The 15,526-nt window shown below is 38.1% G+C and overlaps 1 protein-coding gene across 50 annotated transcripts in view; it reads right to left on the reverse strand.

Annotated features, from left to right (window-relative positions):
• ptprk (protein tyrosine phosphatase receptor type K) overlaps positions 1–15,275 on the reverse strand; it is a 286,195-nt gene extending 270,920 nt beyond the window's left edge. For 27 of the 50 annotated variants that reach the window (XM_073933964.1, XM_021468579.3, XM_073933956.1 and 24 more), the window contains exons 1-2: positions 15,095–15,275; positions 12,691–12,714 (exon numbers count right to left, since the gene is read on the reverse strand). In XM_073933964.1, the coding sequence (XP_073790065.1) occupies positions 12,691–12,714; positions 15,095–15,167 (97 nt within the window). In that variant the 5' untranslated portion in view covers positions 15,168–15,275. The remainder of the gene's footprint in view (positions 1–12,690; positions 12,715–15,094) is intronic. The other 23 variants (XM_073933967.1, XM_073933966.1, XM_073933965.1 and 20 more) reach the window with 1 other exon arrangement.
• Between the last annotated feature and the right edge of the window lie 251 nt (positions 15,276–15,526).

The following is a 15,526-nucleotide window of genomic DNA, read 5'->3' on the forward strand; positions in this document are numbered from 1 at the left end:
TTAATGTCAACTGTTAGAATTTTATTGTATTGATGTACACCTGATTAATGATAATTGTTGACACACTTTATCTCTGTAGAGTGAGGTCGGAAATGGGAAGATTGTTTATTGTCAATGCTGTGAAGATTGTAAGTTATTGTGTGATTAATGGATAATGAAATGAGAGTGACGGTTTGACTAATTGCACATTGTGATTGACTATGGAATAAAAGGGTGGAGTTAGAGAATTGCGTCACACACTGAGGAAGGCTTTGTGCCGAAACGTCTGTTTGTCTGTTTTCACCCGTAAAATGTAAGAAAAAGTAAAAATAAAAACAGTACGAAGCAATTGAGTGCGAATCATTACCTTCTTTTGAATAATAAGAACATGATTAAATCAAGAATTATTGCTGATTATGATTACTACAAAATGATAAATGCAATGGGGTATATGCACATAGACTTTTAATTTCAGTCAGTCAGCGCCAGGGCTTCGGGTTAATTGTCATCCCAAACAAAATCCTTGAGTTTAAGATGTAATTATTATTTTTTTTTTTTTTTAAACGGCAATCTTCACCGCCTGGCTGACATACCATATAAAGTAAGAATCAGACCAAACAAGAAGCACTGCACTCAATTTTATTTTTCCATGCCATGTCTTTAAAATAATCAAATTAATTTGACCCCAGTATTATCAATGGAGTTTTTGCGCTAACTTGCTGCTAATGACGTCTTTTTACACTTTAACAACCAAATAGAGGCTTAAGTCTATTCAATTGACTATATTTTAATCACATTACAACATGCTGTATTATGCTGGACGCTGTAAAAAGATCCTTAAAGGGTCACGAAACACCAAAACACATGTGTTTGAGCTGTTGACAGTCGTATATGTGTCCCACACTGCTAAAAACACTATTAGGACACCTATATTTCACTAAAAAGTGTAAATTGGTTGTTTTTGCGTTATTTTAAGCAAATTTGTACTTCCGGTTTGAAACAAATTTTTGAAGAGTGTGTCTTATTACGTCTTACAGTGTGTTGCATTAATGCATGAGTAAGGCTTGGTTCAAACCAATCAGCGCGCTCTATTGTGCAACTTCATTAATATTCATTACTGTCACAGTGTTTAGACGACAGAGACGCCACGTTGTGTTGGCAAAACAAGCGTGAAGTGTTGCTTTTATAGTTTGCTGCAGTGAAGTTTTGTTTTCATTTTCTCTCTGTGAGAGCTCAGCTGGAGTCACGTGTGGATTAACAGTGTACGCGACGCTCCACAACAATAACTTACATGTCTAAGGAGGATTATTGTTTACCTGAGAGCTGTTCTCATCTGCAATCGCTGATATCCGGATTCGCTTGTAGTATTCTCTTAATAAAGACGCGGCTCTAGCTGCTGGTGATTGTCCTGTCTCTACAGATTTGGGAAGTGAGCGACCAGCGCTCTTTGTTTATTCAGTTCGTAATTTATTCGTATCAAACAAACTATTGCACCGAGTGTAAACAAGTTAGCACTACAACCAAACTATAACCTCGTGTTGGATTTTGTGACCGGAATAACACATGCGGCTTTCTGACGCTACCTGCCGTGTTCCTCTAAGTTTCCGGGAAATGCTGAGTTTTTTTTTCTCTCATTCGCCGTGCGGTATCAAACATTGCATGAAAAATACACGCTTAGAGCAGCTCCTCGAATCAAATATCTCGTTTGTTGCGAGGGACATGAATGAATTCCCTGAATGAAAGAGCCAAACTGCAGTTAAAGTCCACCATTTAATAATTTGGCAAATAATTCGACTTCAGATGTCCATGTAAACACAGTCACTTTGTCCGCTGTGGTTGTGTGTTTTGACTCTGAAACTCAGCGCGCCCAAACAGACACTCCCACACCAAGCCTCTTTTCTTCCTCAGACACTCCCCCCTAAACAGAGCTGGACACGCCCACTTTTCTGACTTTTTCCAAAGTAGAGGTGTGAAAACACCCTGCTGAAACGAGGGGGTTTCATGGCCCTTTAAGAAATGAAAAATAGTCATATAAAGCTTTCAACGGAAGTTCATCTTAGGCTGAAAAACACTAGCTGTGCATATAGCCCATTAATGCTGCTGTGATATTGGGTTTTCCAATTAAAAGAGACGTTTTCTGTACAAATGAACTGATCTAAATATTACAGTGTTATGTAAATTGGTTATATACTTGTTAGGATTAAAGTGTTTGTAAAAAAAACCTAACAAATCTGTCTCTCTCTCTGCATTCACAGCCGCTGAGCCCCATGACCTTCACTAAACACACAATACAGACCCATTCAAAACAACTGCATTCATCATCTGCACAAAAACCACATCACTCTCTGACCCCCGTGAGAAAAGAGCTTCAGATTGATAAATACTTCAGATCTGAAAGTCAAAGAACGGCTTTTCACAAGGGCTGTGCGAAACGTCGAAATGATCCCTGATGTACGGATCACAATGGTTTGCAGTGCTTCAGTTCAGAATCTGAACCTGTGTCTGTGTTTGTCTGTCATTAACGGTATTATCTTCTGTTTAGCAGTAGCATGTAAATGTGCGTCTCTGAAGCAAGGGTGGACATGCTGTTTCTTTGAGGACAGAAATAAACGTTGGGCTTGTTTGGTCATTCTGAGTGTGCCTCACACAAGTGAGTGGAGTTGACAAACCACCTGTAGAAAACACTCTAGGGAAATATGTGATTTCTGACGCAGCCTCAGTGTTGAGGACACCAGTGAAGAAAGCATCTCCACACATGCAGCAGACAGGTCAGCTGGGTCTGAAATAACTTCATTCATTCAGATTCACCGAGCATCAACTCAATAAACGTGCTGACAAAACCTCCGCATCAGGCCAGAGGAGTGTGTGCGACGCGTCCGACAGAACGCTACGCAGGACTGGATTAAAAATCCATACCGCTGCATCAGATGAAACACTAAAGCGCTTGACGTGCTTGTCAGATATTGATTCTCCGCGCATAATCTGAGAAACTTCAACTAGGAGAGCGAGAGAGAGAAAAAAAAACGCTGTCCGAAGACAATACCTGTCTGCTGTAAATAGATTTTGTAGCGAGTCTGCAAAATAAGCACGCCGCGCTCTCGCAGCTGCTGTGATAAGCAAGTTGCGTGCGCGGCCGAAGCTGTGATTTAACACAGACACAAGGCCCTCGGTGACCTGTCAGCAGCACTAGCAGATACGGCTCTGCAGATGGGGAACGCTGCTGCGCACACGCACGCACACACACACATGAGAAATGAGAGAAATATCTCGCATGTCTCTGGTCTTGTGCATCATTCATCAGCAACAAAAAAAGAAAAACAATTTAAATGCTAAAAACTTTGTTTCACTTATTTTCAAGTCCAAAGAGAAATGATCTGTTTGTTTTTATTATTATTTTATGCTGTATTATTTGGTTACTGAGCAGCAGTGGTGTAAAGTAACCAATTACAAATACTCAAATGACTTTTTCTCAGGAATTGTAATGTACTTTTAAAATGTGTACCTTTAGGGTGCTTTCACACCTACACTTTTGTTTGGGAACCCGTCTTGTTTGCCCAGTTAGCGCGGTTCGTTTGGCATATGTGAAACCACCAATCGCTCTCGGATCCGCGCCAAATCAATCGCTCCGAAATCGCTTGAGTGAGGTGGTCTCGGCTTGATTGAAATGAACCCTGGAGCGGTTCGATTGCAGTGAGAAAGCGATCCGATCACGGTTATATCACAGTGTTTTATGGATATGTAATAGGCATACGGAAATATGAAGAGAGAACTATGAGTAGGGCGGGAAGTTTCGCGAGTCTCCGGATGCCCGCAAACGAATGATAATCTCCCGTTAATCTTGTGTCTCCCTCCCGGTCCTTAAATAGGCATCGTCGCGCACCCTTCTCTCCCCTCCCCACCGCATCTCTCCTCCCCTCCACGTCGCGCGCCCCTTGTCAATCACCACCAAACCACCACCTCTCCTGACAGCTGAGCGGGACGCTGCAAAATAAACCCTGACACTCTGACCAATGTGAGGAGAGTTTACTCGCACGTGACTTGTTTTAGCTCTTTTAGGGTGCTTTCACACCTACACTTTTGTTTCGGAACGTATCTCGTTTGCCCAGTTAGCGCGGATCGTTGGGCATATGTGAACAGGGCAATCGCGCTCTGTTCCGTGCCAAAGTAATCGCTCCGAGATCGCTTGAATGAGGTGGCCTCGACTCGATTGAAACGAACCCTGGAGCAGTTCGATTGCAGTGAGAAAGCGATCCGATCCGAGCGCGGTTATATCACAGTGTTTTATGGATATGTAATAGGCTTACGGCTATATGAAGAGAGAATTATGGCGGGAAGTTTCGCGAGTCTCCGGATGCCCGCAAACGAGTGATGATCTCCCGGTAACCTCGCGTCTCCCTCCCGGTCCTCAAATAGGCATCATCGCGCACCCTTCTCACCGCTCCCCACCACATCTCTCCTCCCATCCACGTCGCGCGCACCTTGTCAAATACCACCAAACCACCACCTCTCCTGACAGCTGAGCGGGACGCTGCAAAATAAACTCTGACACTCTGACCAATGAGAGGAGAGTTTACTCGCACGTGACTTGTTTTAGCTCTTTTGGTCCGATTAGAAACTTTGCAGTGTGAAAGCGAACCGCTCCAAGAGCAAAGAGCAACAAGGTAACAATTGTAATCTCCGTTTCGGAACAACTCAATCGATTCACAGGTGTGAACGCACCCTTACTCTCACTGGAGTACATTTTTAGTGCAGTATCTGTACTTTTACTCCACTACTTTCCTTCAATCTGCAGTCACTACTTTATTTTTTCTTGTCTATGGGGATCAGAAAAATCAGTCCTGTAATTCCTGTCCAATCAAATCACACATAGAAGGCAAATCGCCTCATAATGAACTACCTCAAGATTTTTAAATGCAGGAAACTCTTTGGAAGCATTAAAAGTGTCCAAGAAGACGTCCAAAATCAATATCAGTATTTGACATCAATAGGATGTTTGGTTTAAGATGTTGGCTCGACGTTGGATTTTGGTGACTTTCTAACACAACCTAAAATCAACCAAATATCAACGTCATTTAACGTTGTTATTGGACATCAAAATAACGTTGTCCTTAGTTGCTGACTAGACATTGAATTTTGGTCACCAGACATCACAACCTAAATCTAACTTAATATTAACGTCCTATGATGTTGAGTGTCTGCTGGCCAATAACTAGATGCACTACAGAATGTTACGTTTACACACATCCACAAATTACATGTAAACACATCAGCTCTTCACAGCGTAATACTCACTACTCTTGAGTACTTTTAAAAGGGCTACTTTTTACCCATACTTTGAGTAAAATTTACAACAGATACTTTTACTCTACTCACACTACATTTTTAGGCAAGTAATGGTACTTTTGAGAATGATTTTTCAATACTCTTTCCACCACTGCAGAGCAGCAATTAATAACACTTTAAAATATAAGGAGTTTTTATATGATTTTCTAAACGAGTAGAGTTTTGAAATTAATAATTGCATGATAATCCTGATAACCATGAAACTGTGATTATCCCTCAGACTATAACCGTACAACCAAAATCTATAATCACTGCATTACTAAGCGTGACCCTTTATTTTAAGGTACAATTCCTACTATTATCTATGACTTTTGCCTCAATAAACTGTAAAAAAAAATGTAAATCCTGCCAACATTTCCTCCTTTGTTCAAAACCGGTTTGAGTTTCTTTCTTCTGTTGAACACAAAGGAAGACATGCTGCAGAATTCTGACGGGGAAAAACCTGCCATTGACTTACATAGTAGATTTTTTTCCTACTATACAAGTCAATGGCGACGCAGTGGAGCAGTGGCAAGCCCGTTCGCCTCACAGCAAGAAGGTCGCTGGTTAAATCCTCGGCTCAGTTGGCGTTTCTGTGTGAAGTTTGCATGTTCTCCCTGCATTCGCGTGGGTTTCCTCTGGGTGCTCCGGTTTCCCACACAGTCCAAAGACATGCAGTACAGGTGAATTGGGTAGGCTAAATTGTCTGTAGTGTATGAGTGTGTGTGTGGATGTTTCCCAGAGATGGGTTGCGGCTGGAAGGGCATCCGCTGCATAAAAACTTGCTGGATAAGTTGGCGGTTCATTCCGCTGTGGCGACCCCGGAGTAATAAAGGGACTAAGCCGACAAGAAAATAAATGAATGAATGAATGAATAGAAGTCAATGGAAATTTCCAACATTTCGCAAAATATATTCAACAGTAGAAAGAAACTCAAATGAATTACAACCTACTTTCCCTTTTCATTACGGGGTGAACAATCCCTTTTAACTGAAGCGGTAAATAAATGTCATCAAAACAAAGCCTCATTTTAGCCAAGTCTGAACAAGTTGGAGGATCAGAAACAATAACAGCACTTCCCAGATGTGTTGCCAGTGTGTGCTGCTGTAGAGTCGCTGTGAGATCAACACAGACAGTGTTTACGTTCTCCCCGCTCTTACTGGGAATACGAGTCAACACATTTTAATTGTGGATCCACTCACTGTCAATGTTTGCTTATGCAGATGTTCATTAAAATGTAATAACTAGCTTCACGTCTGTAATAATGACTGTCCTATGGACTGACTTTTCATGACTCAATCAAGCCACTGAATTTTCTTTTATTGAAAATTAGGGTGGTATCTGAAATCAAGCCTTATACCCTCATTCGCTATTCCCTACATTAGTCCACTACAATAGTCCACGTAAAGCAGTGAATGTAAGCGAGTGAGCGAATTGCAGCACTACGGAGTGCACTGAAGGAATGGCGTCTTGTTTGTGTTTTGCTGCTTGATAAATCTCTCAGACAGATTAGAGTTTACACTTCTAGCTCAGACCCTGTGATTTAGCTGTCAATTAGTAACGATAAAACAAAGTATTTATATTTATATCATATATACAAACGTTGATTTAACAATTAATTAATATATTGTTTAGAAACTTACACTGATACGATTCCGCTGTGGACGCTATCAACGCGGAAATTCAATTGAGCACACAAACTCTCAAGAGTGCATTACAGGTATTCTCTAGCTCAGGGGTTCCCAAACTTTTCACCGTGGCCCCCAAACTAACAATACCAGTAACTCACGTCCCCCAATACTTTCTGAAGTGGTTATGAATATATAAACCTTGCACACAACAGCGCACAAACAGCAATAGGCCCAAGTCTATTCATTGTTTAATTTTGGAGAACGCCACTCGAAGTCCGCACAGCATGCTTAATTGTGGCCTGTATTTATTTTTAATGTACGTGCGTGCCGTAAAGGTGTCAGACAGTTTAACATGGTGCCATTAAATCAACCTGCTGCATCTCATGCTATTGCTGTGTCTTTAAAATAACGCAAGCACCCCAGGAGTGCAAAACAAGCGAAAGACTGACGGCTTTTTATTAGCATGTTGTTTTTTAATGTCTATTTTTAACATGTTCACAATGTTACTATTAACTACTAGCTTGTTCTTCAGTAGGTTATGGATTAATGGTTATGATATAATAAAATGAATTTGATTTTTGGAAATCGCCAAGCGACCCCTCCTCGTTGTCCTACGACCCCCACTTTGGGAACCACTGCTCAGTACCCACGTTATTGTGGCGCTTTGTGGGATTGATTGAGTGCTTTTCTGAACGTCTACTATGGTTTTGGGCCCCTTTACAAACTACAGTTGAAGTCAGAATTATTAGACCCCTGAGGTGTTAACCCCCCTGTATATTTTTCCCCCAATTTCATTTGGGCAGCTAATGGACTTGTTGAGGTAAAGGATTTATATGAAGACGGCGTATTTGCATCTTTTTCATTTCTATCCACTAAACGCAATCTTAGTTTAGTTTCTTTCAGGTCAGACACTTTAAGAAATCCCCACCTTCCTAACCCGCCTCCTGAGCAACATCTTGACTATTTCTTTCAGTACAGATACGTGTCAGAAACATTTAATATCAGCAATTTATCATTTACTAAGTACACTAAATGAAAATCCTATAGTTTCTCTCAAAGAATCTTGGGAAAATGACCTTGGTGTTGATATTATGGAAGAACAATTGGAGGTTTTTTCAAAGATGGTTCACTCCTCTTCTCCACAGAGCTCATTTAACCATTGCCAAATTAGCCAAAGTTTTCCCTGACATAAGTGATGCCTGTCATCGCTGTAAGTCTCCTGTTAACCATCTTCATATGTTCTGGAGTTGCCCTCAATTGAACAATTTCTGGTCCAGTGTTTTTGACACACTTAATAAATCTATTAACATTAATCTAGACCAGGGGTGCCCAAACTCGGTCCTTGAGGGCCGGTGTCCTGCATAATTTAGACCCAATCCCAATTAAACACACCTGAACCAGCTAATCAAGCTCTTTTTTGGTATACTAAAACTTCCAGGATTTTGTTGCATCTAGCCAGGTCGTTGCCTTTTCTACTCTTTTAGCTAGATGAGCCATTCTTGTTAAATGGAAACAGGTGATTCCTCCATCACATGACATGTGGATCCGAGAAATCTTTAGTTGCATAAAACTTGAGAAATTAAGATGTTTACTTGCAGGATCTATCAAGTCTTTTTACAAGACCTGGAACCCTGTTTTGGCCTATATCAAAGGCTCACCCTGTTAAGTTGATGTCAGATCTAATACACAGTAATTCATTGGAAAGAGGAAATATTGACTCCTTAATGTGAACTTACCTTTTTTTTTTTTTTTTTTTGCTCTTATTGTAAACTTGCTTAGTTTTAATTTTTCTTTTATTTTTTTTTTCTTTTAGAGGATATGTTTTTTGTAATTCATACATTCAGTTTATTTTATTTTGAGGGGATACGATGTTGCATTGTCTTGTTAAACACCAATAAAAAAAAATTATAACAATAACATTTGAGCACCTTCATGGTAATTTCTGTCAAGCACATGAACACAATAGCCAATCAGCATTGTTTAAATACACTTTAAAAAACTAATTTTACAGAAAATAATCTCTAATTTTATTTACAGTAATTTTTTGTCATTTCAAATTCTATTCAAAACTTAGTAAAATGACAAACAATCTATCTAAATTAACAGTTTGACTTTCATTTTATGTACGTTTTTGTTTTTTATACAGGGAAATTACATTATTATTTCTACAGCATTTTTCTGTTAATTTAAATTCTATTTAAAAGTCTGTAAAAATTTGCATACAATATCTATAAATTAACAGCTTGACTTTTATTTTATGTACTATATAATTAATGACAAATTACAGCAATTTTCCTGTTTTATACAGGAATCTAGGAAAAGTCTGTAAAATAACAGTGTTTTTCTGTAAATATTTTAATTTATTAAATGGATTTGATCATAATAATCTAGGAAAAGTCTGTAAAATAACAGTGTTTTTCTGTAAATATTTTAATTTATTAAATGGATTTGATCGTAATAATCTAGGAAAAGTCTGTAAAATAACAGTGTTTTTCAGTAAACATTTAAATGAAAATATCTGAAGATTTATTATTTTTCCACTTTATTTCAACAAGAATTTTTACCATAATTTTATGGTTTTTGTTTGGCAGCCGTAGCTGCCAGTCATTTGACCTTTTACATTTTTTAGTGTATGCACTTAAAATGTTTGCTGGAAATAGAATTTTAAAAATGTCAGTACTGAATATCGACTTGTTCCAAATTCGATACTTTTGGCAACCCTTCGACAATAGACCAAAATAATAGCGATTACGTTTTTATCCAAAAATCGAGCAGCCCTACTACAGCTTAAGGCTGATTTCAGATACAGCCTATGTGTCCAAAACAGAAAAGCCTGAAATATTGTTCACACGGATCACACTGACCCTCAAAGCATAAGGCTCATTTCTGCCAGCCCCATTAGATGAAGGATAGATTCACTCGCACTTCTCCGAGGCAAAACCCTTCAGTGTGGAAGACAGAACAGACACTCGCTCATATATTTCTCAGCTGAACATTACTTTACATCCCATCTCGGGCATTACGTCCACACCGATGATGACACACGGCCAGAAATCGGCCAAAATAACAACTCCAGCGTTATATTCAAATCATGGCCTCGCACAGACGCCTTGTTAAAGTCACACTGAAGACCTTGTTTTTCGCTCAGCTGTAAAAGCGTAACACACACACACACAGATGGAGCGAGAGTGCGCGGCTGTAATTGTGCAGCACACAAGGAGCTGAAATGTGCAGAATTTGCTATTGTGTCTTGAGCGCAAGGTTTTCCTTTAAAAGCGTCCTTTAAAAGTCAGCACGCCAACTTCTCCAAAGAAATGCAAAAGAAGGCCGGCCATTTGTCCTTCTCTATAATCATGTTTCTGTGACTGCCTCAATGAAATTTGCTCCGAATAAAAGAATCACGACGTGGCTTATTATTACAAACACAAGTCAAGCACTTTTTTTACTTTGAAAGCCCCTTCTGGAGGAATTCTGGGAAGAGCTTGGTGTGTGTGTGTGTGTGTGTGTGTGTGTGTGTGTGTGTGTGTGTGTGTGTGTGTGAGTGTGTTTGCGGGGGTAAAAAGACACAGCTAGCTCAATAATTCAATATACAGAGCTCAGCATAAATAAGTACACCCACATTTTGGAAACGTATATTTTTTATCCATTTCTCAGTGAATATAGCCAATATAGTTTCAGTGTTTATAAACAAAACAGAATTATTAAACCGATATATTCATTAAAATTAAGAGTTTGGTCACCAAATGTCTTGACTCCAGTTATTAGAAATAAAATTACAAGCTACAGAAGTTCAACTAAACTTGAGATTTTTCACGTTTATTCATTTTATTTATTGATTCCCTTAACATATATAACAAACTGGTGTCATTCGTTTGTGCCCGATTTGTGCCGATAAAATAAACACTTGATCTATCTTCGTTGTTTAGATATAATTGAAATGTTTCAGGAGTCGTGACGTCACTCTCCACCCTGTTTCCGCTAAATCACACAAAACTGGCGTCATTAGTTTGTGCTGGTTTGTGCCGTGTTTAGATATATTGTTTAGATATAGTTAAAATATTTCAGGAGCCGTGACGTCACTCTCCACCCCATTACCACTAAATTGCACCAAACTGGTATCATTCGTTTGTCCCCGATTTGTGCCGTTAAAAAAAACATTGTATCCATTTTTGTTGTTTAGATATATTAAAATATTTCGGGAGCCGTGACGTCACTCTCCACCCTATAATTTCCTCTTAATCGCACCAAATAGGCGTCATTCGTTTGTGCCCGATTTGTGCCGTTAAGTTAAACACTTTATCTATTTACGTTGTTTATATATAATAAAATACTTCGGAAGCCAGGACGGCACTCTCCACCACATTTCCTCCAAATCGCACCAAACTGGCGTCATTCGTTTGTGTCTGATTTGTGCCGTTAAAATAAACACTTTAACTATTTTTATTGTTTAGATTTTGCCTAATCAAAACACTTTGGAAGCCGTGATGTCACTCTCCACCACATTTCCTCTAAATCGCACCAAACTGGCGTCATTCGTTTGTGCTGGTTTGTGCCGTTAAAATAAACACTATCTATTTTCGTTGTTTATATATAATAAAATACTTCGGAAGCCGTGACGGCACTCTCCACCCCATTTCCTCTAAATCGCACCAAACTGGCGTCATTCGTTTGTGCCCAATTTGTGCCGTTAAAATAAACACTTTATCTATTTTTATTGTTTAGATCTTGCCTAATAAATACACTTTGGGAGCCGTGATGTCACTCTCCACCACATTTCCTCTAAATCGCACCAAACTGGTGTCATTCGTTTGTGCCGCTAAAAAAACACTTTATCTATTTTCGTTGTTAAGATATATTAAAATATTTTGGGAGCCGTGACGTCATTCTCTACCCTATAATTTCCTCTAAATCACACCAAACTGGTCATTCGCTTGTGCTGGTTTGTACCGTTAAAATCAACACTTTATCTATTTCCGTTGTTCAGATATAATTAAAATATTTCGGGAGCCATGACAACACTATACACCCCGTTTCCTCTAAATTGCACAAAACTGGCGTCATTCGTTTGTGCCCGATTTATGCCGTTAAAATAAACACTTTATTAATTTTCGTTGTTTAGATATAATTCAAATATTTCGGGAGCCATGACAACACTCTACACCCCGTGTTCCTCTAAATTGCACCAAACTGGCGTCATTCGTTTGTGCCCGATTTGTGCCGTTAAAATAAACACTTTATTTATTTTCGTTGTTTAGATATTGCCTAATCAAAACACTTCGGAAGTCGTGACGTCACTATCCACCCCCTTATTTCCTCTTAATTGCACAAAACAGGTGTCATTCGTTTGTTTATCTATTTTCGAAAAACAATGCTTAATATCTCAGAACCCAAACTAGCACAAACGTTCATTTTTAAGGCACAAACAAGCACAAACGAATAGCATAGTTTCGGGGGATTATTTGTTTTTATGGGGTGCCAACTTTACGGAGGTAAGATAGTATCATTTTTAAATATTTCAATTTTTCGATATTTTTGACAACACTACAATGGTAAAAACCCTCAGCAATTGACTGCAACAAGAATCTCATATTAACACACAGCTAAGCTTCACTGTCATGTGCTTGGGTTAAAGAGACGCAGCTAACCCATTTGGTGAGAGGTCATTGGGTCAATTACTCCAACACAGATGTCCCGCACAGATGTTTATGATGATGAGGATGATGATGATGATAATAAGCGGCATGGATTTACGACTCACCTTTCTCCGCATGTCCCATTTGAGCTGCGTCCAGAGAAAGAGAAAAAGAGCGATAGCAGGGATTAGCTCACTCTCTGAAAGCAGCCAGCGCTGATCCCGCTCTTCATTTCCATAACACGCTGGCATAATTACAGCAGTCACTAATCAATCTCAGCCTCCTCACGTAATTTGCCATTTGTCATCCGTTGTTTTTGATTACTCTAATAGAATTAATCCCAGGGTTAGACTCGCTGATTAATTAATCAGCAATTACATAGACAGCTGTATCACACACACCAACCCCTGCAGACGGAGATGTGATACGGGTTACACAGATGTGAGCCTCGCAAGATTAGAGAGCCATTCGACAGGTCCCAAAACATCCAAACGAGAACAGGAGAAACTTATTTATACATGCAGCAGTACAACCTCTTTTGAAAATGAATGTTTGTATCCATTTCTCTGTGAATATAGCTAATAGTTTAAAGAAAATGGTTTTATTTGTTGTTATTTATAGCTTATCGTTTTTAGGAATAGAAATAAAATATATGTAATAATGCAGATATTAAATATAATTTAATATTTCAAATAATTTTATTGAAAATGATAAATTATAAAGTATAAACTTTCAACTAAATTTGTTTTTTAAATGATTATTTAACATGTTTTTTACAATTATTTTTGGTGTAGTAATATTTGGACTATGATCTTCGGTTTGTATTTTAGTTATTACATATATATATATATATATATATATATATATATATATATATATATATATATATATATTTATATACATTATATATATATATATATAGATTTATATACATTATATATATATATATATATAGATTTATATACATTATATATATATATATATATAGATTTATATACATTATATATATATATATATATATATATATATATATATATATATATAGAGAGAGAGAGAGAGAGAGATTTATATACATTATATATATATATATATATATATATATATATATATATATTTATATATATATATTTATATACATTATAATATATAGATTTATATACATTATATATATATATATATATATATATATATATATATATATATATATATATATATATATATATATATATATATATATTTATTGTAATTATTAGCCTTCAATAATAAAAAATAGTCCAAAATTATACATGTATAATTTACAATTTACTATTATCTCATCGTTTATTAGCATGCATACTACCCACATTTTATACAAAGCACAGATTAGTGTCTGAAACTGCATATCCTGAACCCTTAATCATAGCTAACATAACTAATGTCTATAAGCAGGGTGGTCATAGACCCCTATATGAATATAAGCCTTATAAATAATTACAAATCTGAAAAAGTGTGACCGTCATGTTGCTATTTTTTTCATAATTTAACACTTGGACAAATAAAGAAAGCTTCATTTCATTCATATCAGCTCTTATTTCCCCTCATATCTGTATGAGAAAAGTACTTTACTGATTGAAAATATTTGCCTAAAATGTTGCGGTGTGCTGTGATGCTTTAAGGTCATTTTTGTGCTCCAGATAAATCTGATCGAGCTGAATTTTCTTTATTTGTTTTTAAATACACACTTATTATATATGATACTGAACCTCAAAAAAATAAAATGTCAGACTTGGAGAACTGACTTGAGGAAATAAATACAGTTTTAGTAATGCATTAGATCACATTTCTTGTAAAGATACATAGCTTTTTTGCCTAAAGATCTAAAATAATTCCTCGTTGGGGTTTATATTAGAGTCATTTATACTTAAATGAAACTAAAATAAATGAAATATTACAATTTAAAAGCAAATTACGAAGAATACAAAAACATGTTTCCAAAAGAAATAGCTACAGACTCTGAGGATTGTGTTACTGAGATGCTTTCAGGAGTCGTGTTGCATATTACCATCAGTTTTCGTGTGTTTTTTTGTTCATGTCAGGGATTACAGTAATGTTTACACACCACACGCTCGCGGGTTTGGGAGTTTTGAACGCGTACAGATATCCTCCTGTTCTACAGAGCTTTTTTTACAACAGAAGAATGGAGTTTTAGTATTTCTGTTGCAAACAAATGTTAAATTCCCAAATGAATCGATTGTAAATCCGGACAGAACCCCCAGCCGGTTTGCTGAGCGGTGTTTGGTAAAGTACTTTGGTTCCGCGGCGGATACCTGTGTGTGTGTACTCACTATTCTCCAGCACAAACCATCAACACACACACACACACTGACAAAGAAAGAGATTTCTCCATAAAAACAGCCATGAGTGAAGTTGTACGGTAAAACCGTGTGCTCGTGCTTCGCAGAAAGGTGCGCATGCATTCAAAGCAACAGCCGTTAAACTTTTGCCCGTTCCGCTCCGGGGATCGGTAAAGGTGAATCTTTAGGCACTTACCGGGTGTGTACTGGGCTCCTGCGCCCCCAAACACCGCAAGCAGGAGCAATGTGCTCAAAATGATGATATCCATATCTGTCGGCCGAGTTGAGAAAGTTTGTAAAAGTGTTGGGAAATGTTTCTTATTCCAGCCGATCCGCGCGCCCCATGCTCTCTCTGCGCGTCTCTCTCTCCGCTGCTGTGGTGCGCGCGCCCGGCGGGAGAGCGAGAGAGAAAGGGAGAGAGTGCGCGCGCGTGACGTCACCTGCGCGGAGAGTGTAGCGAGCGAGTGGAGAAGCGCCCCCTACTGACGGATATCACACACACACACACACACGCACGCACGCACACACACACACACACACACACACACACACACTGTATACACGCAACTGTAATGATGTTTCTACTGTGTACAGACTGTATATTCCCTCCTCCTCTCCTAAACTCAAC

Source organism: Danio rerio, chromosome 20, assembly GCF_049306965.1.
Source record: "Danio rerio strain Tuebingen ecotype United States chromosome 20, GRCz12tu, whole genome shotgun sequence".
Taxonomy (NCBI): domain Eukaryota; kingdom Metazoa; phylum Chordata; class Actinopteri; order Cypriniformes; family Danionidae; genus Danio; species Danio rerio.